The sequence below is a fragment of the Colossoma macropomum genome, unplaced genomic scaffold, assembly GCF_904425465.1.
Source record: "Colossoma macropomum unplaced genomic scaffold, Colossoma_macropomum, whole genome shotgun sequence".
In the NCBI taxonomy this organism is placed as follows: Eukaryota; Metazoa; Chordata; class Actinopteri; order Characiformes; family Serrasalmidae; genus Colossoma; species Colossoma macropomum.
The window spans coordinates 15,774,847-15,798,768 of record NW_023494785.1 but is presented as its reverse complement, the minus strand read 5'-3'; the positions used below and the strand labels follow the sequence as shown (position 1 = coordinate 15,798,768).

The 23,922-nt window shown below is 38.6% G+C and overlaps 1 protein-coding gene across 4 annotated transcripts; it reads right to left on the bottom strand.

Moving 5' to 3' along the window:
- Positions 1-1,440: 1,440 nt before the first annotated feature.
- On the bottom strand, positions 1,441-9,389 carry vps72b (vacuolar protein sorting 72 homolog b). 4 transcript variants are annotated; one of them, XR_005008027.1, is made up of 9 exons: positions 9,345-9,389; positions 8,970-9,246; positions 6,829-6,981; positions 6,549-6,672; positions 5,685-5,861; positions 4,649-4,793; positions 3,730-4,178; positions 2,990-3,082; positions 1,441-1,707 (listed from the first exon to the last, which is right to left on the bottom strand). XR_005008027.1 is itself a non-coding variant. In XM_036584308.1 (6 exons), the coding sequence occupies exons 1-6, from the start codon at positions 9,084-9,086 to the stop codon at positions 3,752-3,754; spliced, it is 1,143 nt and encodes a 380-aa protein (XP_036440201.1). In that variant the 5' UTR covers positions 9,087-9,348; the 3' UTR covers positions 3,718-3,751. The 4 variants fall into 4 exon arrangements, 1 of the variants encoding a protein (XP_036440201.1); XR_005008028.1 differs by having other exon boundaries at positions 6,555-6,672; positions 8,970-9,349; XR_005008026.1 differs by having other exon boundaries at positions 8,970-9,348.
- Between the last annotated feature and the right edge of the window lie 14,533 nt (positions 9,390-23,922).

Here is a 23,922-nt window from a genome sequence, read left to right as displayed (position 1 = left end):
CTGTCACATCAAACCCGTATTTTTCTTTTTTAACATTTGTTTATGCCATTTAACATTGGTGAACATTTCAGTAACACTTTATTTAGACAGCCCACTGTAGATGCCTTGCAGATGTTTACCTTGCATTTAACTTACATTCAATTAAATATCTATTAAATTCACCTTTACCCTTTACCTTAACCCAGGGGTCGGCAACATGCGGCTCTTTCTACTGCCCTGTTGCAGCTCCACAGCAGAATTAGATTTTTAGGTAAAAATAAAATAATTCTCCTCTGCAGTAAAATAAAACTCTGCTGATTGTTCTAACACAGTTTTAACAATAAATGGTCTTAAACACTGGAGTTAATGTATAACTGCTAATTTACCCTTTAACTCTGAAGACTGGCGCACAGACTGCTGCTCACCATAGCAACACAGACAACAGTCTCGCCTAGCTAGTAGCTAAAGAAGGAGAGATATTTAATATAAACATTGACAATTTGGAGACAAATGGACTTATTTGCATTTATAATCACTCCAGCTGGTTTCCTGATATGTTTCATCTGCAACGAGAAACTGTCAAACACTAAAAAGTTTCAAAGCTGAAGTCAGTTTCTCTTTCGCCAGCCTCTTGTCCAAATTCTTCTGTTTTACCTTAAATGGTGCAGTATTTACATTCTGGCACCATTTAAGATGGAACAGGAAAGTTTTGAATGAGAAGCTGGAGAATGAGCTGACTTCAGCCTTGTAAAAAATCAACCATTAAGAAACATTTTACAAGAAACTATTAAATTTTTGCGGAAACGTTTCCTGCTGAAGATGCGAGAAGAGCAGCTATAGCTGAGCTTAAGCTTAAAGCAGTGCAAAGTAATTCGTTTTCATCTGTATTATTTTTGGCCTATACAGGAACATTAGCACATACATATTTACAGCCAAGATGGTAAAATGGACATAAAATGTTGTGGCTCCCAAAGTGGTTTGGTTTTTTGTTGAAAGGACAAAATGGCTCTTCTTAACATTTGGGTTGCCCTAACACCCTAACGCTAACCTTACCCCAAAACTTAAACCTAATCCTCACAATGATCCAAAGCCTAAACATGGCACTCATCTTAACCCTGATGCTTACACTACTGAAAATTAAGTTTCACTTAATAGTTTGTTAATAATTGAAACATCTAAAGATAATCTATCGGGGGCTGTCCAAATAAAGTGGAACCAACCAATGGAACCAATTTACCTGGAATAAATTCTTGTTACATTAACTTACTAAAAGTTTAGTATGTATAAAAGTTTCAAGGTTTTGTTACAATAGCAGCAATACACACAAACCAAATATGTACACAAACCAAATTTTGTTACAATAGCAACAATACACACAAACCAGATATGTATAGACTGTAGAAGTGAAATGGTAACTTTAGAAGGAAAAAGGGGAAAAAACATTCTTAACATCTGTTAATGAAAAACGTCAAAGGTTTGCTTTTAATATAACAACAGTTGGCATTTAAATATGGTGTTATAGGGTCTAATTACAGTGACAATATCTGAAATGAAACTTTTGCATTTAGAAAGTGGTATGTACTTAAGATTTGAAGACATTGAGCTGTAAAGACCTAAACCCATAAATACTTACACCGAGGCCTTGAACACAGCATGAGTGGGGGTATAAGGGCAGGCAGAATGTGGCTTCTGAAATATTCTGTTCAGCTTTCATTTGGGTTTGGAAATCTTGTTAAATAACAGAAAAACACTTTGATAAGACAAAAGAACAAAACTGCAGAGCACTGGGATCTCTGATACATACTGCAATATATGATCACTTTTGTTTCATACATTAACAAATCATAGTTAGCAGCAGTAAACATAAAATATGAAAACATGAAATATATTTTTTTATCATTTGTACATAAATAGCACAAATTGCAGTAACAAAGTGCAACACGGTACATCATAATCATTAAAACAACATCGAATGGTCCAAACGTTTGACTATAAATAGGTTTTGTTAGGACAGTGATGATGTGCACATAACACAATATGCACATACCACAGAAGTGAAACCTACAGTCTGAGATCAATGGGCATGCAAAAACAAAAATAATCCAAGAAAACGACTTTGTTACAGTTTTGTTATGGGCTACATTAAGATTATGACACTACAAACTAAAGTATATATTACACTTTACAGCTCCACACGGTGACCCAAAAAGTTAATCACAGTTGCTGTGCCCTTCAGTAATACATTTTATTGTAAATTTCTTGCTTTCTTATCAAAATGTTTACCAGGAGTAATAAAGGTTTGGAATCAATTTGCGGTCCAAGACTTAAATAATGTAATATTGCTATTGCACTTTGCATTGCAAAAGGGAGTCAATGTTGTGAAACTTTATCTAAAGGTTACCTACACAAGGACTTCATAACACAAATAACTTATTTTTTTTTAAAAAAAGACTTAAGTTTTTATGGCTTTAGATGACCCAAAACATTTTACAAAGTAAATAACATCATACTGGCATAAGGGCATTTAAACTAAAGTGATGATTATCATTTATTTCTTTTATAAGACTGTTATGAGGAACTTATAAGGCAGAGGCCTGGATAAGAACTGCTGTAAACTGATGCTTCAGACCGGTGTTATAAATGGAACAAATGTCAGTCACTGTAGTTTAAGGGCCCTCATTCAACACAATGTCATTTACATAATAAAACATATTACGTCCTTTTGCGAATACTGGCATAAGCTTGTCCTAAATCCAAAGTATTGCTACTGAAAAATACGTCTGGGCTTTTGTATGTGTTAAGAAGTCCTTATGTAAGATAAAATGTCCTTATGCAGTATAAACTGTAAAATAAAGTGTTACCATTAACACTTTAGGTACTTTAGCTCACTCATATAGAAATATGTCACATATGGCAAATGAAATTTGAATTTTACGAGTGTGCTTAAGATATCTGAAGTAGGAGACATGTAATAAACTAACCCATCTGACATTCTGACATAAATACTTACACTGAGGCCTTGGATACAGCATGAGTGGGGGTATAAGGGCAAGCTGAAAGTGGCAGAATGTTCAGGTTGGGTTCTTCAATTGGGTTTGGAAATCTTATTACACAATAAAAAAAGAAACAAAACACAAGTATAAGAAACTAAAGCAAAACAGCAGAGCACTGGGATATTTGATGAATATTGCAATACATCATCAGTTTTGTTTAACACATTCAAGTTTTTATCAGCAGTAATGAGCACTGTGAAATATGATTTAAGCTTTTGTACATAAGTAGCATAAAACATACTAATGTCATTAAAGTGCAGCACAGTATTTCACAATCATCAACACAACACTGAATAATGCACAGTATTTACTGTAATCATGTACTATTCTACACTATTAACAGTTTTATGACAGAATTGGTACAATCAGCATCTGCAAAGAAACATTCAACAAGTAGTGGTGCATTAGTGCATGGTTCCCAGGCAGCTAAAAAGTCTGTGATTTTGAAATATGTGACAGAGACTGAAGTGACAGCCTGCAGCTCATTGTGGACTTACCTGAATGACAGGTTAAAAAAATCTATTCCCTCCCGTCCAACCTTTCATGGGTTCACTGCAGTTCAAATTATACTTAAAATGATGTTTGTAAACATGAAATGTACTTTCTTAACTAATGATTAGTTTGTGGCTGCAGGAAAAATAGGGCAAGTATATTAAGTCTCAGAAAAATTCAGCTTTTCCTTGTTTTTTTCTGATACCTCTCTCTCCATACATGTATCCTCATATGCCTTGTTTGATAACAATCTTCTGCCGCAGGCTCTTGGCAGTGGGCTCTGCTGGAAGAGTAGTGCCGGGGCATGGCAGGCCATGCGCTGCCACATACTTCTTATAGGCTTCACGGATAATCTTGAAGGCTCTCAGGTTGGCATATGGAATGTCTGTGATAGGGTCGCGGTACAGGGCTGGTTTGTGAGTGACTGGGCACACTTCTTTGACAGGGACGCGTGGGGCGGAGGCCTTAGGAAAGAAGGACTGGAAGGTGTCCTCATCACTGAAGGTGATGTAGGTGCGAGAGCACCTGCCACCTCCTGGTGGTGGGGGAGCAGAGATGGACACTGGTTGGCCAGAGAGGGTTGCCTCGGACTGGGACAACACTGCAGCTCCAGCTCCAGAGCCAGGATGAGACTGCTGGGGGTCCTGGTCCAACCTATAAAAGGTTAGAGTGGCAAGTTAATAACTGTGTCTTTTAACATAACAGACTCCATGTACACTACATGAAACTCATACCTAGACTGCATCCTGATAAGATTTCAAACATGTGCCTTTACTCTTGGCAGTTCTGTCTGGTTTTTCCTGTTTATGCAAAAGACAGTTGCCCCCTCAAATATTTTGCAGTGTTGTTGACTGTTGAACTTAGAGGAAGACGCAAAGTTTGGCAGTCGATGTTTACTCACTGTGGTCATGGAACATGTGTACTATGACATAGTGCATTGAAAGGGGATTTGTTTGTCAAATGTGTAGAGACGGATGTATCTGCAGTTTTATAACATCTGCGTAATGAATAAAACGACCAGGATGCATAAAATGGTCAGGATTAAACAGGATCACTTATTTGCAAAAGACATTAAAGATTCCAGTAGTAAAGCAGTAATTAGACAAGCTGAGAGAAAATCGTACCCCTCCACATCCACATTCTCTTCTTTGAAAGAGGGGTCAGACACCAGAGGCATCAGTACAGAGTGGTAGCGGATGACTGGGCCCACACACTGGCGCTTTTTGTGGACTTGCTTCTTTTTATCTGCCTCCAGACGCTCATAGTTTTCTACATTTAACAAGTAACAAGAAACAAGAGGAGTTCAATATGTCTTCATCAGACAAATCAGTTTGTAAATGACTTCAAAAATAGGTTTAAAAAGAGAGAATGTTCCTTTCTCCCCATTTGGCATACATGCCTCTCAGACATATACATGACTCTGTGGCAGCATACTTAGAAGATAAACTGGAGTGTTTCCAGGTGTCAATGCTCCACAGTCAAAAGTTTGAAAAGATGCACATTTCACACTCATCAGAGAAGTGAAGCCTTAATTTTGCCAGACTGGAGATGCTACTGAGTGACAAGGAAAAGCATGCTACACTGTGAATGATTACATTACTAGAAATAATGCGAAAACAAACAAAAACTTGCAGGCTGTTTGTGCACTGTCTATTTTATATCTTATTCTATATTTATTTCATTGGACTTAATTTTACATTGACACCTGCAACAAGAGAAATTCTTGTACATCTGGTACTTGGTGAATAAAGATTCTGATTCTGAAAAAAAAGTTTGTATATGTACGATTATGTAATGTAAATCAAATATACTGCACAACAACAATAATAATTGTGGATTAGAGGTATAAGACCAGGCCTGGAAGGCCTGTGTCTAGCAGAGTTTGGTAACTCCCTTACTCAAACACAAAGCTGGCAATTAAGAGAGGCGTTGGGAGGTGTGTTTGAGCAGAAAAATCACCAAAGTCTGCTGGGCACCAGCCCTCTAGGATGGGAGTTGAATAGCCATGCTTTAGACTTCTAAGTAACACAAAGACAACTCAGAGAATCGCAGCATTGCATTAGAAATGAACATTACATTAAAATGATCATACAGTCTCACTTCTAGTGTAACACTACAATAAACCGCTCCGTAAATTACTGATGTGTGTGTCCTTCTCACCCAGTGAGCGCAAGTTAATCTCTGCTGTGACCTTGGCCTCGGCTAGAAGTTCTGCCTGAGTCAGAGGACGCTCATGGCGAGTGCCCTTCCTGCGACGAGGAGCCACCTGCCTCTCCTGTAGTCGCAGGTAGGTTAGCCGTGTGTGCTCGGTAGTGGATTGCCGCACAGACTTCCTGTCTGAGATAGAAACACTGCACCATGTCACATATCTGACTTACTTTTGCCATCACAGTTGTTTTTGGTCTGTAGACAGACTGCTGCTTGAAAGCGTGACATTACATCTAACCTTGACCTGTTCCTCTTTTCTTCTTAAACTTTCCTTGACCCACATGAAAAACCCACCCTCATCAACAAGCTTTCATCTAGTCAAACGTGATGTGTATGCCTTCAACAATAATAGGTAATGTGATCTTCTAGATATAACTAATGACTCCTTGAAGAACACTTTTTTCCTTTGTAATGTTCATACAACTTGTGGTAACACTTTACTTAAGCACTGCTACATAACACTGACATGACCATGACATAAACATGTCATGTCAGATGTCATATGCTGTCATAAGTTGTGTAATCTAGTTAGATGTTGTGACATCAAACATTTTGACATCTGTAATGGCAGTTAATGGTAATGGAAACATACATTACTGTACCATTATATTACTGGACATGATCTGTCATGATGACTAATAACAGCACATGACATTTGCCATGACGTGTTTATGGCACAATTATCTCAACATTGTTCAGCAGTGTTCAAGTAAAGTTTTACCCAGCTTTCCTAGCACTTGGCTTCTGAAATGATCTTATGAAGTATGAAGTATTCATATGAAGTATTCTGTGGTAAAAAAGCAGACGGAGTCTCACTCTTACTGATGTCTTCCTGGAGCTCGAGAGTTTTGTGCTTCTCAGTCTTGATCTTGTCTGCTCTCCTGGGCAGCTCACTCAGCTTCTTTGGCTTAGGCTTAGGTTTCACAGCTTTAATGGGCTCCTGACCAAACATAAGCAATTAGGTGGAGAGAACAGGAAATAAACTGAACTAATAACCTGTACTTACGCACTGTATCATATATATAATTTACACCAGAATTTACACAGCAAACTAGAGCTCAGAGAAGATTGAATCAATGTGTTAAGTACACAACACCTTGTAGGCCTTGGTAACAACTCTGCTCTTCCTTCGAGGTCCATCTTCCTCCTGCTCGCTGTCAGGTTCTTCTCCCTCATCGATATCAAAGTCACTGTCCACCTCATCCTCTGTGTCTGAAAGGTCTCCTTTGTACTCATCATCTCCAGACTCCTACAGCAATCACATATGACAAACTTTATATGAAATGTATTGCTCTTATTCTATATACACTATATTGCCAAAAGTTCTCGCCCGTCTGCCTTCACACGCATATGAACTTGAGTGACATCCAATTCTTAATCCATAGGGTTTAATATGATGTTGGCCCACCCTCTGCAGCTATAACAGCTTCAACTCCTCTGGGAAGGCTGTCCACAAGGTTTAGGAGTGTGTTTATGGAAATTTATGACCATTCTTCCAGAAGCGCATTTGTGAGGTCAGACACTGAAGTTGGATGAGAAGGCCTGGCTCGCAGTCTCTGCTCTAATTCATCCCAAAGGTGTTCTATCGGGTTGAGGTCAAGACTCTGTGCAGGCCAGTCAAGTTCTTCCACACCAGACTCGCTCATCCATGTCTTTATGGACCTTGCTTTGTGCACTGGTGCACAGTCATGTTGGAAAAGGAAGGGGTCATCCACAAACTGTTCCCACAACGTTGGGAGCATGAAATTGAAAAACAACCCCCACACCATAATGCCCCCTCCAGCAAACTTTACAACAGGCACAATGCAGTCAGACAAGTACCGTTCTCCTGGTAACCACCAAACCTAGACTCGTCCATCGGATTGCCAGACAGAGAAGCGTGATTCATCACTCTGGATAACACGTCTCCACTGCTCTAGAGTCCAGTGGCGGCGCTTTACACCACTGCATTTGACGCTTTGCATTGCACCTGGTGATGTAAGGCTTGGATGCAGCTGCTCGGCCATGGAAGCCCATTCCATGAAGCTCTCTGTGCACTGTTCTTGAGCTAATCTGAAGACCACATGAAGTTTGGAGGTCTGTAGCGATTGACTCTGCAGAAAGTTGGCGACCACTGCGCACTATGCGCCTCAGCATCCGCTGACTCCGCTCTGTCATTTTACGTGGCCTACCACTTCATGGCTGAGTTGCTGTCATTCCCAATCACTTCCACTTTGTTATAATACCACTGACTGTGGAATATTTAGTAGCGAAGAAATTTCACGACTGGACTTGTTGCACAGGTGGCATCCTATCACGGTACCACGCTCTCACTCCTGAGAGCGACCCATTCTTTCACAAATGTTTGTAGAAGCAGTCTGCATGCCTAGGTGCTTGGTTTTATACACCTGTGGCCATTGAAGTGATTGGAACACGTGAATTCAATGATTTGGATGGGTGAGTGAATACTTTTGGCAATACAGTGTATGTCCAAAAGTATCCAGACACCAATTCTAACAGGTGAATTTAGCTACTTTAAAGTGCACTCACTGCTGACACAGGTGTTCAACTGTGCACACACAGCTTGTATGATCTTTATAGAAAAGCACTGCTAATAGAACAGGACGCTCTGGAGCAGCCACTCATGGACCTAAGGTCACAATGTCCAATCCCAAGCATCAGCTAGAGGGGTATAAATTCCCCTGGGACCGGACTGTGGAGCATTGGAACTCTGTTCTCTGATGGATCACCATCCAATGTATTTGGGATAAGTTAAGAGTGCTGTTTGTGATGCAAAACTAACCAACTAACATCCACATCTGACCTCACTCTTGATGCTAAAAGCAATCAAATCCTCACATTAATGTCCCAACAAGTCTTCCCAGGGGAGTGCACGCTGTTCCCGCAGCAGAAAGGGACAAACTCATTGTCAACATCCCTGATTTCAGAAGAAGAACAGCTGTCTACAAACTTTTGGACATATAATGTATCCATAGACATGATTCCCAAAACATAAATGCAATAACCTATTACGAATTGATTTTTTCAGACGTTCGTTGTACTGAACGGACAGCAGCCAGGCCAGTTCTATCAGTACTTCTACAAGTTCTACACCTGCAGTGTGTCTTTAGCTCTGAGACTACAGGTTTAATGTGCTGCAGGCTACTGTACTGAACACACTTTGCACAGATTCACTATTTCCAGTTGACAGCAGGACACCTAACAATTATGTGCTAGCCTGAAAACGAGGCCCCTCACGTCATTGAAGCCTCCATAGGTGGTCTTGTAGAACTCGTCCTCTTCTTCTGCATCCAGCAGTTTGGACATGCGGCTCCCCGCGTTTTTCCGGGGAGCGCGACAGAAAGCCAGGCTCATTTTTTTCCTTCCTCGGAAGACACGGAATTAGACCAAACCGGCAGAACGGTCCGTTTCGAGGTTACATGAACTGAAACCTCGAGTCTGATGTGCACGACTGAAGAGCAAATTGTTTAGCAGGTTAATGGATTATCTGTTTCTGGCGCGTACACAGCCCACTCTGAGGAGAGAGAATCACAGACAATAATACATGTGTTGGGTGAAAGAAAACTGAACTACATGTAACACTATTCCGTAAATGACAACGAAATGACTCACTAATACGCATAAAAAAGCACAATCGATGGGTATGGTCTTGTTCAGACCCAACTAATGGAGCCGTGAGTAATTTCGCTTCTCGGCCACCAGGGGGAGACAGAGCTCTAAGCGAAAGTAAACTTAGAGGAGCCATACCCTACATTGCGTCTTGTGTTACGTGTCACAACTGGGCTCCACGTCGCTTTATTTGTGAGTGTTTATGTATCAAAACTAGCTGTATTAAATATCTGATTTGTTTATAGTTTATTGACTTTCAGTTACTGTATGAAAAAGGAATCGAAATCTTTGCACAGTGCAATCTTTGAGATGTAAACAAAGTCATACAGACAGGTTTGATATGGTGTGAAATTACTGGTACTGACAGATTTCCTTGACAGTGGTGGTGATAGGAACCAGGGGTCACAATGTTTACGATGCAAATATAGCCATTTTATTTACTACTCAAAATGACCAATGAACCTACACGTCCTCTGAGCTTTTTTATAATGTTGATAATCGTGAAGTAATGATAAAAAAGTTTTCTTTGGGTACTAATTTGGCTTACAACACCCTGCATGCAGATGCAAAAAAAAAAAAAAAGTCTCAGACATTAGGCAATGTATTTATACACTGTCTATGAGAGTTTTTAGGTATTTGAATGCTTCAGATGTCTGGTTCCTATCACCAACACTGTGAACAATTCTGATTCTGTAAGTTTCTCTAGAACAGCACACATCAAACCACTCTGAATGACTTTGTTTATAAGGCAAAATCATTTTATTTTGCAAAAATTTTGAAAAAAGAGGTGGAATTCCCCTTTGATTTAATTAATTTAACCGATTTACATGATCATTTTCCAGTCTCTATTTATCCTTTAGAATGAATAGAATTTGGTACTGTGAATAGAATTTGGTACTGTGTCTCTGGGACTGGTATATGTAAATGATCTGTGTTTTGATTGGCTACTCTGTATTTTGCCTTATTCAAAAAGCAGTCTGGGCTGAAACACTTCAATGTGAAAAGGCAGAGCAAAACTGCGGTGGACTGAACCCAGCAGTGCAAATGCATTAGCTTTAGTCACAATGCATTTATATTTTCACTTTTGGTTTGAGTGAAAATGTATTTATATCTCCACTCATGGTTTGAGTGGCAGTGGTTTGACTCAAAACAGGCTGTTTTTGCAGCTTGTTCCCATATATGGACTGTATGGTCTGGGCAGTGAATGTTCTGAAACATGAACAATATTTTTTTGCACCTTTTATTTCAAAACATGAAAATTTGGCTTTCCATGATATGGGCCTTTTGAGTAACCCTATGCTGTCCCTTTTAGTGTTAGGTCCTTCTTCTGGAAGCTTCCAGAGTTTTGCAGAAAATTATGCCTAAATAGTTTTGCAAAAATAGGTCTGATGATTGCAATAAGTATGTTTTCTATACTGTGTACTGGACTTCAGTTAACTTATGATTATATATCTGCATCACCATCCACAAACTCACATGTTTCCTCAGGAATGTCTACATGCTGTAAATACCGTGCCACCAGCAAATGCATATAATGCTTTGGATGTTTGAAAAAATTTTGAAGAATGCTACTAAGCAGGACTTCTTGGTCAATGGCAGTGTGGTAGCATACTTAAAAGAGCAGTAAAAGAAAATGAGAAGAGACGTTGCCAGGATTCAACAACATTTAGCTTGTCAATCACTGAAGTGAACTATATTCCTCAAAAAAAATTCAGCCTATCATTGTTTTTTATGTATTCCTCTTCAGAAACGAAAACGAAAACACCAAAATCAGCTACTGGTCGCATAAGGCAGGGACTCCCCCACCTATTAGGAAACTGATGAAGAATTACAGGTCCTAAACTGTTAGAGAAATTCAAGGGGAACTCGGGTAAAGTGAAAAGAAGAAATTCAATGATGATTTAGATAAAGCCTTTAAATACACCCATGTAACATTAAAGGTTCCAACAATAAGCCCCTCCCAGAACAAAATGTCTACTCAGAGTTGAGGAATCCAAAGTGGAATGAGGTGTTTCAGTCGCGAAGATGATATGTGTGTTATAAAATGATTCTTCAAACCCAAAAGAACTGGGAACATGTCAATAAAAATTGGTGTGTATGCTCTGTTTTACCATCAGAATTCCCCATGAAATAAAGGGACAGTTTTGCCTCAGCTGTAGTAATGCATTAAGTATAATTCCAGCCTTTGTTTTAAAGAATGTGCTCTGCTGACAGAGAGGCCTTGTCTAAAACAAGGCTGCAGTGTGTGGCTGGATAAACTTTTTTTTCTATTATCATTTACACACTCACAATCATTTGAAAACTGAAAGTAAACAACACATACTGTAGTTTACACACATTGCACGACACTCAAGATCAGCTTGTTTAATTCAGAAGAATTGTGTTTCATTTATAGGTGGTTTTAACAGCACACTGCTTCCTAACTTCACTCTATACCATACATATTCTGAGCTACACGTGCATGTGCCAAGAAACCATAGGCCTACATCTGAGACAAAGATTCACTGGCTGATATCATGGCTAGACAGTGCTTCACTGCTTAAGAATTTAACAAAACAAAACCTCTTATCTCTAAAAAGGTATCTTAACAGAGGAAGATAAAATGCATTAAATTTAAATGTAAGTCAATGTAACAAGATTTCATTCAAAGTCAATCTGGACTGTTTCCTTTGGTCCATTTGTCATTAAATTTTGACACAGTGTAAACGGTAGCTGGAGTTTTAAATTAAGTAAAACAATAAAAAAAAATTGGAGAAATGAGATTTTGTTTCAACAGCAGCTAGACATTAACTATACACTGCCTTGAGGCGGTTCATCAGAAACGATTGTGAATGAATAAAGCTAGTTAAACATTACACTGCATCAGAAGGAATTTGATCTTTCTTCCCACGCAGCAACTCGTGGAAAGTGTATCAGTGTCATAAATAGAAGAATGAAGAAGTAACCCGAACTCATGCTTCCTTTTATGATCCTTTTATTTTTTATTTTTTAAAGTTTATTTTTTGCAGAGATAGATATATGAGAAATACTAAGTAATTGTAGTAATGTACCAACCAACAAGTGTCTCCAATTAGACTGGTACACTCTTAGCAACATGGGTTCTATATAGTACTACCAAAGCGATCTTTGATGGGTGGGGCAAAGCCATAGAATAACCAGTTTAGTTCTTTAAAGGATAATGTCTGTAAATGAGATGTGTGAGTGTGAAAAAAAAAAATTTTCACACTCACTTTGCCAATTTAAGGGATCCTTCTGTAATCTTACATTATGTGGAGGGTCTTTAAACTTTGAAAAGGTTCCTCATGATCACACATCTGTCTTACAAAAATGGTTCTTTAGGGAACCAAAATGAATTCTATGGCATCACACAATGAACCATTTCTGGCACCTTTGTTTTATAGCATAGAATGTTGTGTTTTCTTTTCTTAACTATTTTCTCAAGAATCGTTCTAAGAACAAGTGGTATTCTTGAAAATATTACGTTCTTAAATGTTTACTTAACCTCACGATAGCCTCATACTTGTCTTAGGCTGTAAGGGTTAACATGGTAAGCGTCTAAATTTAAAATGCACACAGCCTCTGCTACTACTGCCCGTCCTCTTCCATCACCCCACAATTATCATACACTGGGTTTGATGTTTTTCCATAATTTGCTGTCCTTTAAATGGATTAAACTAAATAACGGACAAAACAGTTAATACAAATACAAAATGTATCTCACATTGTTTATGGTCCACGGCAAAATGCAACAGAGCATACATAAGAAAACAATAAAGATTTTCTTTAAAAAATGTGAGAAAATAATTAAGATTATCTTAAGAGAATTTAAGAACAGAATCTACACACACTCAAGAGCACAAACATGTGAACAATTCTGTGGTTTAGGAACGCGTCATGAATCTGACCTAGACATTTTCTTAGGACCTTCCTCAAGAACAAATTTAGGAGCTTAGGAAGATATTGATGAATGAGGCCCATTCTTATGAACTTCTTAATGTTTGTCCTTCGCAAGTTTTTTCTTAAGAAGGCTTTCGTGAATCCAGCCCCAGCTCTACATTCTGCTGGTTTGTAATAAGGCACACAGAAAATTCTAGAACTAGAAATTCTAAAACCAAATTGTAGAACAAAACTCTGCATGTTCTGGTGAAGAAACAGCTCCATTCTCCTGGCAGAAACTCTAAGCAGGTTTCCCTCAAAAAAGAATGCCCTGTCCCCAAAGACGTATTTGGTTTCTTATCACTTTGAAGTCTCACATTCCTTCCTCTCTCACTGCAAAACATCTGCTAGAGGCACAGAAACAAGATCCCCCCTCCCACTAAAGAATACACTGAAAATGATGAAGGCAACAAAAACAGAGATGTGATAAAAACACTTGTGTTAAACATGTGAAATGTTTTCTTTGAGGCTGTTTATTTTTTTATGAATGAAAGCCTTTGTTTGTATTCTATGTTCTGTCCAGTCTGAAAGGCTCTGGTCATTCGGAGGCTTGACGAGCCCCCCGCGTTTCACAGCCATTGCCGTGAGAGATGGAGTGGGTGATGATCTCACTGGTTGGGTATGTGTTGTTTCTGCTGCTGATGGTGCTAGGAAGCTTAACGTGCCCCCACCCCCACTACCCTCTCCCCTCTTATAGCCCTGACTGGAATCCAGACCACACACTATGAAGTGAACGAATGGTGGAGGAGAGAGAGAGAGAGAGAGAGAGAGAAAGCATGATTTTGTAATTTTTTTATTATCAAATAAACTATATGAATCATTCTATAACTTTAAAAAAAAACTGATGTGCATGTATTTATGGGAGTCTGGACCTGCCGACAGGTCTGTAGAGTCTAAGGCGGGGTGTCAAACTCAACCAGTAAAAGGACCATGTTAAAAAATCTCATCAAATCTGTGGGACAGAAAAAAAGGTTTTTATTTCATTTTTAGTTAATGTTGTGCTGTAACCCAAACAGGCCATTGTTTATTCAAAATATGCAAAAACCTTAACAGCAAAATACAGATACTTGTAGTAGACCTTGAAACATTACGTGGACACTTGAAATATTCAAAATTTAAATGTCCCCAGGTGCTCGGCTTTTTAAATCTATTTGCTTGAACTAGACACCTAGCCTGCTTTCTTTGCTGTAAGTTCAATAAGACTTGGGCTCAATTTCTGACCCTTCTGAGAAAGTGTTTATATTGGTTGAACTGTGGCTGAATTGCATTTTGGTGATATGACTGGTGTGGAATTGCGCAGAATTGTGTAGACCTGAGGTGCAACCGTTGTCCCATACACTGTTGTTGGGGAAGACAGTTGGAGCACATTACATTGCAGTGCATGCTGGGGACTGTAGTGCAGTGCATTGTGAAACGGGCTAATATTAATAGAAAATTAAAATACTTTTGTGGGCCGCATAGGATTGTGTGGTGGGCCTGATCTGGCCCACGGGCCTTGTGTTTTACTACAAAGTACTTACAAGGTCTCAAGGAAAAAGGTCCAATCCCTGTTTACACCAAGATCAAGAAAAGACCAAAACCATTCATTTATGCTGTTAAAGCTTGAGTATTACAACACTATATATTGCTCAAATAAACATGTCTGGAAAATACTCAATTAACTGCTAAATAACATAGTAATAGGTAGCCAGCTCCATAACAGTTATTGTCTTGATAAGTGAGTTACTATTGACTGATAAGGCTGGCAAAAGATTCTGATGCAAAAGATTAACATGTTTAATATGCAAATAAAACTGCAAAGAAATGCTTTTTTCATCCTTGTTGCTGCTTAATAACATAGTACCAAGCAGTCTGTTAAATACCAACTACTAGCTTGATAAGGCTTAATAAAAGCATTATATTGGTTCTTGAGGTGTTACTGAATACTCAACATGGATATTATTTAATATTTTTTTAATTGTTGATATTTTCTCATGTTCTTATTGTTTTCCTTCTTGCCCCATGAAACTTTGCAAGATAATCATTCAAGAACAGCAGCAGTCAATTCAAAAGATTACAAATAGAACAATTTTCTCTTTATTCAAAATCGTCTTAAGTTTGTTCTCCTGTACCCCTGAAATAGCAGCAAAACATTTGTGGAATTTAGAGGACTGCAGTGTAGAAGGAGTATTTACAGAAAAGATGGGCTGCAACTCTGATGTCAGTGTCTGTGGTGTGAGGCATCACAATTGCAGTATTCAGCCATAATCTGGTAGTGGCGCCCTCCTAATTACATGCCAAGTCATTGTGAGAGTCTATGAATAGCTGCTCTCTGAACACTCAACAATACTCATATTTCCAAAATAGTAACTTTGACTGGAGAAGAAAAAAATGTTAAACTTTTGTTGGATATTAACTCAACAAGATTTTAATGTGAGTAATTTGGTACCATTGCTATTGGTACATTTTGTCAAAAATCGTTCACACAATGTGAAGGACAAGGTAAACCTGCCATTTCCAGTGGTATAAAAAAGTAAACTTGAGATTTGGACATAAGAGCATCTCTATGCAGTGTGTCATTCAGTCAATTATTGCCCCATGGTCTGTTAGAAAACCAGGATTGCTTCATGTTTTCCTCTTTACACCACACAAAACAAACAGCTGAAACATTGCGTTATGTTTCACACACTTGACCGAGTTAACTGCTGTTTAAACATTAAAATGTGGAAGCTCACGTTTGAAGATATTGTAGATTGAAGACAGGTAACTGCGATTCATGTGTAGGGCCCTCTGAGACATTCTTTTTGTCTGACAGATAATCTGGTCACCACTGTTCATGAAAAGAATGACATCTTCATCTTACGTAAGGCTGGGCTTCATGCTGAGGCATGTTTCATTCAGCACATTGTGTTCCTGCGGCCTAGTCATCCTGGAATGCAACACAGCCCTAACCAGTCAACCACAGCCCTTACCAGTTACTGGCTTTGCATGAAAAAAATAAGACATTGTGCTTATCCAGATATGTTTAAACACTGAATGAAGCTCATAAGTTTCATTGCTAAAGCATTGCATTTCTAAAGTGCTTTTGCGATTTTGCTTCCGTCTTATGGCTGTTTTGAATAGCTACAGTGATTTTCTGGATCAAAATTAAGCGGACAGGATTTTCAATGGTGGATGTCCATGACAAGAAAAAACAGTCTACTAGAAAGTTACATGTAGAAAAACTAGAATACTGGAAAACTGATTGAGGAACAAGGACTTTGAATACTTTGAGGATTTTATATTCATACATTTTTACACTGGAAACTAAATCCTATGCAAACTGTTTCTGTCATGTTAAAGCCATGTATATTTTATTTCTCTATGCCATTTAAGCACAACACCTGCCTTTCATATTGTGTAAATATTTCTTGATACTGGTTTAAAATGTTCGAAATTTATTTACTTATTTATTCAACTACACTCAAAAATAAAGGTGCCAATAAGGATTCTTTGAAGCGATGCCGTGTAAGAACCACTTTTGTTTCCCTAAAGAACCTTTTAATGGATGGTTCTTGGAACTAATTTTTGTACAAATGGATCTTGTTTTTTTTAATGTGTTCAATACAATCTGAAAACCCAGTGCTTAAAACATGCACAGTATGGCCTATTGTTGATCTAAGTACAGGGTTTATTGTGATGAGAGTAATGACACATGATGAAGGCCTTTCCTTTATCCACAAATCAAATGTTGTCCAAATCAATATGGATATTATAATAATACTCAAAGGTGTTAGCTGGGGTGATGAGTTATAACACAGCATAAAAATGTCACACAGCGAGCGGTTTACTGTAAACAGTGCATCATGGGGGTGATATTGGCAGCAGAGGTGAACAGTAGAGCTGTTAACGGTGGGAAAAACGACAGAAATCCAAGCAGTTAAACTGACATGCAGGTGTGTCGTTATCAGCAAACGCTTGAGAAATCTCTCATGCAGACTCTGTCATTACAGTGAATAGAAGTACAGGGAAAAATACACCTAGTTCTGCAAGCATCATCTGAATGAACTCTCCAGGTGACATACAGCGCTATTCAAAAATCAAAGACCACCCTTCATTTATTTAATTTCCTGTCAGAACAGCCGTTAGGTAAAAGTTATTCTTGCTTCAGACCTGAAAAAATCCACACATGTTTCTGTCCATCTTTTTTTCTAATGCTGTAAACTAAATAACTTGGCAAGTTTGACTGGAAATTAAATTAATGAAGAGTAGTTTCTGACTTTTTCACAGTACGGCATACAAAGAATCTTACAGACTATATCAGCAAAAGTTGCTGTGAATATACTTCACAGGTCTATTTGCAATCATGGACATAGCCTTTACTAAGGCAGTAGTACATACTTTTAAGTAGGCGTATCCTGCTTGTTTTATGAAACGAACAGTGAAGATTAGCTTAGTGGGTGTGGCATTTCTACCAGCTGGCATGTACCGTCAGATTTATTGTCTTCATTTCTCATCTCCTTCTTTTTTTGCATCTATTGTCCTCATTCACTTGTTTTTCATACATTGAGCTACACAGGTATCTAAAAAATATGTTCACCAGGAATAAAAAATAACAATAATAAAACAACACTTATAAAGAGTTCCTCCTTCATTTAGTATGTATATCTTTCTAATTATACCATGTCAGTACATCACTATGGCAATAATGACAATTGACAACATACCATATAGTTTCTATGGCAGACTTGACGTGGCTTTTTAAAGTAGTCTATTAGGTGTGTCAGCCCATGCACGTACACTGATGAATAGACAAGGAAGTTGCTTTCTCTTCAGTTCAAGAAACATAACCCAAACAATAGTGGGAGAGGAAAAACTACATCAAGACATTCTTCTCACGTCATTAGTTTCACATTCCTTAATGACTGTCTGCATGTTGCACTAAGCTCACCTCTTGCCTTTCTGATCCTGATGACTTCAACTAACCTACGTCTGGAAAAAAATACAGCTCTTTGACAATAATTCAGCTCATCATGTTTTGAGAAAAAAAGATTGTGCATATGCTCTCAATGCTGTTTTTTTATTGTGGCAGTTCAGGTTCTAGTACAGTTGTGCTGTCTGTTTTATCAACAACATTTCACACACAGAGAGCCAACAGTGTCCTGGTTAATCTGAATAACAGAGTTATGGAGAAAATATATTATTAAATTACAGTAACCTAGTTAATCTGAATAAAATAGTCATGGGGGAAACGTTTAATTATGTTGATTAAAACATCCATTGGTGGAATGGCCACCAGCGGCCTGCAGACAGATGTTAGTAGACTCTTGTTCATCTAGTTCTTTTTCTTAAATCAAGGGTGTTAATAGCCCTGCCGAAGCAGAACAGCTTCTACTTTTTCTATGACTTGATTGCATTCAGTCACAAGAACTTTAGTGAGGTCAGTTACTGATGATAAATGATTCGTTCCGGATCACAAACGCCACTCCAATTCATCTCAAAGGTGTTGGATGGTGCTGCATCGCTCCAGAGAACACCAGTTCACTGTATTTAAAGCCCCCCTTTGCTCAGGGGCTTTGTACCTCTCTAACTGACAATTGGTATTGGGCATGGTGACCTTAACATTGGGAATGATAATTTAAGGTTCATGTATGGCTGCTCCAGAGTGTCCTATACTATTGGCAGTGTTTTTCTATGGAGATTATACAGGGAGATTTGCTCGAAAGAGGTCCTGAATATTCTGTAATAACTCTCTCTAGGACGAAGCAATCTGAATGAAACAAGGTGCAATGTGCTCCTCAGTATATGGAGCTTCAAACAAGCCGGGATGCCCCTGCATCGGAGCGATGAGGTAGGCACCGGACAGTCGTCGCATCGTTTAACATCCATTTGCAGCTTCCAGGTGCATACCTCCGTACCCCTTCATGTGTGTGGCAAAAAACGGAGACCATGTTCAGCATTGCATGTAATGCAATCGATTACACATATGTCAAGGTATGTAGCATATTTTTTGGTTCAGATTGCTTCATCCTAACGGGAGTTACAGCAGAATATTCGGGGCCTCTTTCGAGTGAATCTCCCTGTACAAGCTCTGTGTGCACATTCGGAAATCAGAATAATTGCACCTTAAAGTAATTGAATTCACTAATTAGAATAATTGGACACTTTTGGACATAGAAGACATGAAGGCTATCTAAAATCTTTGCATTCTTACAGTAAGATTTTGATTCTCCTTATCAGCTTGAAAAACAGACTGGGAATTTAGAGAATGCCCATTTTGTTATACCCGTACAAGAAAACACATAAAAAAGAGAAAATAAACACATCTGACCAAAATCTCCACCCATGTCCAAAGGCAAAGAGATGAAGAAGATGACTTAACTAGAATTTAATTTGTTTGCATTTTCGCTTTTGCTATTGAACAGTTTTTATAACATACCTACTGGAGATTGTTATAGAAATCTAACACCTTGTTTATGAGACTTGGATGGGAAATGAGTGAATAGTTTCAGAACAGTGATAACATCACATCCTGGGGCCCAATTCAAGTGAAATCAACTGCTAATGCTCTGACATTACACAAACAGCACAAGCTCTGTCATGTATTGCACTTCTGGAGCTGACATCATAGACATTAATAGGTACAGCTGCAGCAGGTCTGTTGCCTTAAATTCACATGTTTGCAGTGAGATCAAAGCAGTTGTGTCTGTAGCTGTGGCTGCTGGACAAACAATGTTATCTGGGAGCGTTTCTTGCAAAACATGAGCTCAAGGCAAAGGACCAGCATGTTTTGACACATTAGGAGGTACCGCTCTCGTTGGTTTGTTGTTTGACGAGTCTCTGCAAATTTGCTCAACTTGCGGGAAGCACATTCACAGTGCTGACAGGTTGTATATAAGAGCAAAGCTTTGAAGAGATTATCTTGACGTGTAGCTTGGAACAAGATGCAGAGAGGTGGGAATAAAGTGCATAACATTTGGTTATGGGTGAAACTGCACAATATCAAGGTAAAGGCCAATATTATTGACAATATCTCAGTAATAGACACTGTTTAACTTCCCAGCCTGGTGCATCTACTTTTTTTATTTTTTGCCACCGATATCTCAACCCTATCTTGAGCCAAGCGATCCAGAGCTTAATTCTTAGTCAGCAAGCTGGATCAAATATGTGCGTAACATGGAACTAAGCAAATATGCAAAATAACAGAGGTATCAAGAAGCCAAACCTCAGAATTCCAGAGCAGTACTGCCCACCTAGTGCCAGCATGCTTCTTTATCCACCTACACAGAGAAAGAGACCATGAGTGGATGTGTGCCTATGCATGTGATAACAAGCTTTTAGTGTGAGTGTCAGTCTCTTAGAAATCCCCAGAGCAGGGAAACAATATGTTTTTTTCCCTCAGAAGTAGTTTCCCAGAATTTGGAACAGCAACACAGAAGATTCAAAATAGTCCTTCTACAGTTCAAATCGTGAGCATGACCATCCTATGACTGCAAGCCTGTTTCAGCGGCGTGAAACAGCAGTTTGATAAAAACAGGCTATATGCAGCTCCTTTCTGCTGCTTTCCTTATTCAGTGAACTCCTAAAAATGAAGGTTCCAAAATGGTTCTTGGCTTGGATGTATTGTCCTACAAAAAAAAACCCTTTAAACCCTTTATTGGTATTAAACTTTTGCTTTATATGGAGGTTCTTTAAACAATTAAAGGCTTCTTTATGGAACTGAAAGTAATTCTTCTGCAGCATGGGTGGGGTTCTCAGGAGTTCAGCAAACTTTGGTGATTTCCCTGCTCAACAATTAAACCTGACAATTAACGGCTGCGTTAAATCAGGTGTGTTTGAGCAGGAAATCACCAAACCGTGCTGAAACCCAGCTGTCCAGCACAGGAATTCCCCACCCCTGTACTATGGCATCACTCAATTATTTCACAGCTTTATTTTTAAGCATGTAGAAAAGAGTAGAAAACACTGGCACACAGCTCAATACATGCACACGCCTGGCAATGCATTAACAAAGTATTTGGCAGTTATCAAACCTGAATCATATTGTCATTTGTGATTAATGTAAGACTTGTTTTTCTATATTTTTCCTTCTTCCTTGAAAGAAGTGAGTGTTAATTACTTTGCTGCTTCCTGTTTGTCCCTACGAATGAAACATGTGTCTTTGTTGTTTCATAAAAACATAAAAATCTTGCGGAAATAATTGACATCCCACAAGAGTGCATTGCAGCATAAGGCATCCAATATTTGACATCTATTCACAAATACATTGTTCTCTGCTGAAATAATAACACAGCAGTTATGGTCATCAGGCTCATATATATACAACCCCATTTCCAAAAGAGTCAGGATGCTGTGCAAAATATAATTAAAAACAAAATGCAATAATGTGCAGGTCATTTAAACCCTATATTTCACTGTAAATAGTACAAATGCAACATATCAAATGCTGAAACTGAGAAATTGCATTGTTTATTGAAAAATATTTGCCCATTTTGAATTTGATGCCAACAACACGTTCCAAAAAAGTTGGGACGGGACAACAAAAGGCTGGTATAGTTGTGTAATGCTAAAAAAACAACTGTTGGTTGATTGGCAACAGGTCACTAACATGATTGTGTATAAAAAGAGCCTCTCAGAGAGGCTGAGTCTTTCAGAAGTAAAGATGAGGAAGGGTTCACCACTGCATGATCAAATAGTGCAACAATTCAAGAATAACATTTCTCAACATAAAATAGCGAAGAACTTTTGCTTTTCATCACCCACAGTGCATAATAATATTAAAAGGTGCAGAGAATCTGGAGAAATCTCTGTATGCAAGGGACAAGGCCAAAAACCAATATTTGCTGGTTGTGATCTTTGGGCCCTCAGGTGGCACTGCATTAAAACAGACATGATTCTGTAGTGGAAATCACTGCATGAGCTCAGGAAAACTTGTGAAAACCACTGTCAGTGAAAACAGTTTGTCGCTGCACCCACAAATGCTGTAAAATGTTAAAAAGTTAAAACTGTAAAACGCAAAGAAAAAAACATAAATAAATAGGATCTAGGAATGCTGCCACCTTCTCTGGGCCCGAGCTCATTTAAAATGGACTAAGGGGAAGTGGAAAAGTGTCCTGTGGTCCGACAAATCAACATTTGAAATTCTTTTTGGAAATCATGGACACTGTGTCCTCCAGGATAAAGACCACTCAGCTTGTTATCAGTGCACAGCCAGCATTCATGATAGTGTAGGGGTGCATTAGTGCACATGGTATGGGTGACGTGCACATCTGTGAAGGCACCATTAATGCTTAATGATACATGTTTTGGCAACATATGCTGCCATCCAGACAATGTCGTTTTCAGGGAAGGCAGTGTCAAATACATTCTGCATGTATTACAACAGTATTGCTCCATATTCAAAGCATCCGGGCGCTAAACTGGCCTGCCTGCAGTCCAGACATGTCACCACTGATAGCATTTGGAGGGTTATGAAATGAAAAATATGAAAAATGAACCCCTGAACTGTTGAGCAGCTGAAATCCTATATCAAACAATAATGGGAAAACATTTCACTTTCAAAACTACAGCAGTTGGTCTCCTCAGTTTTCAAACGCTTACAAAGAGTTGTTAAAAGAAGAGGTGATGAAACACAGTGGTAAACATGCCCCCGTCCCAACTTTTTTTGGAACGTGTTGTTGGCATCAAATTCAAAATGGGCATATGTTTTTCAAAACACAATAAAATTTCTCATTTTCAACATTTAATGCCAACAACACAACATTCAACTTTATTTAGGCTACTCATTCATTTGAGGGATTTCTCTATATGTGTGCTTCATCCTGCTCCCGCCTACAGTGGGCTGGTCACCTGCCTGCTCCCACGCAAAACACTAAAAACTAGAGTGAGTGCAGATTCTATTATATGCAACTAGTAGCAATCATAGTGAAGGTGAAAGAGCTTTGTGAAGTTTTCAGATAGATTATCCAAAGCAAGGCCCTTAAACATCCTGGTCAGTACAGTTGGCTTGATAATATGCAAGTAGAAAGTTTATGGAACCACAATGAATTGTTACCAGACAGGCTCTCCAAGATCTCACAATGCGCTCTCAGACTAATGATAAGGAAGTTAAGGGAGAAGCCAGCAGTCACTTGAAAAAAGTTGCAAGATGGCCTGAAAAGAGCAGAAACGACAGTTACACAGAGAACAATAAGTAACTGCACTGCAATCATCTCTGTTCCTACAGCTTACTCCCATATGTTTTTAAAATAAATACACTATTCTTAAAATAAAACAACACACTTGTAGGATTGATTTCTACTACATAAATGGTAAGCAATTTTAACAAACTTGTCTGAGGACCATTTAAATCATAATATGCATTTGTTATTTTATTTCACTGTTTTATTTGCCCAGTTTCTTGAAGGGCATCAACAATTCTGGAGTTGACTGTACCCATTGCTTTGTCTGTATTAACGAACAGAGACCCTATTGCGTCTGTTTGACCCAGTTTTCTAAGTATACATACACACACACCCATTCACACACAAAACCTAACAAGCAGTACTTAATTATTGCAGGCATGGAACCTGATGCCATGCTTAATGATACAGAGCGTTGCTATTATCCTGTCAATCTACAGCAAGTCATAAGTAACTTCAAACATGCTTCACTGCTACAACATAGGAAACCTAGCTTAAATTCACTG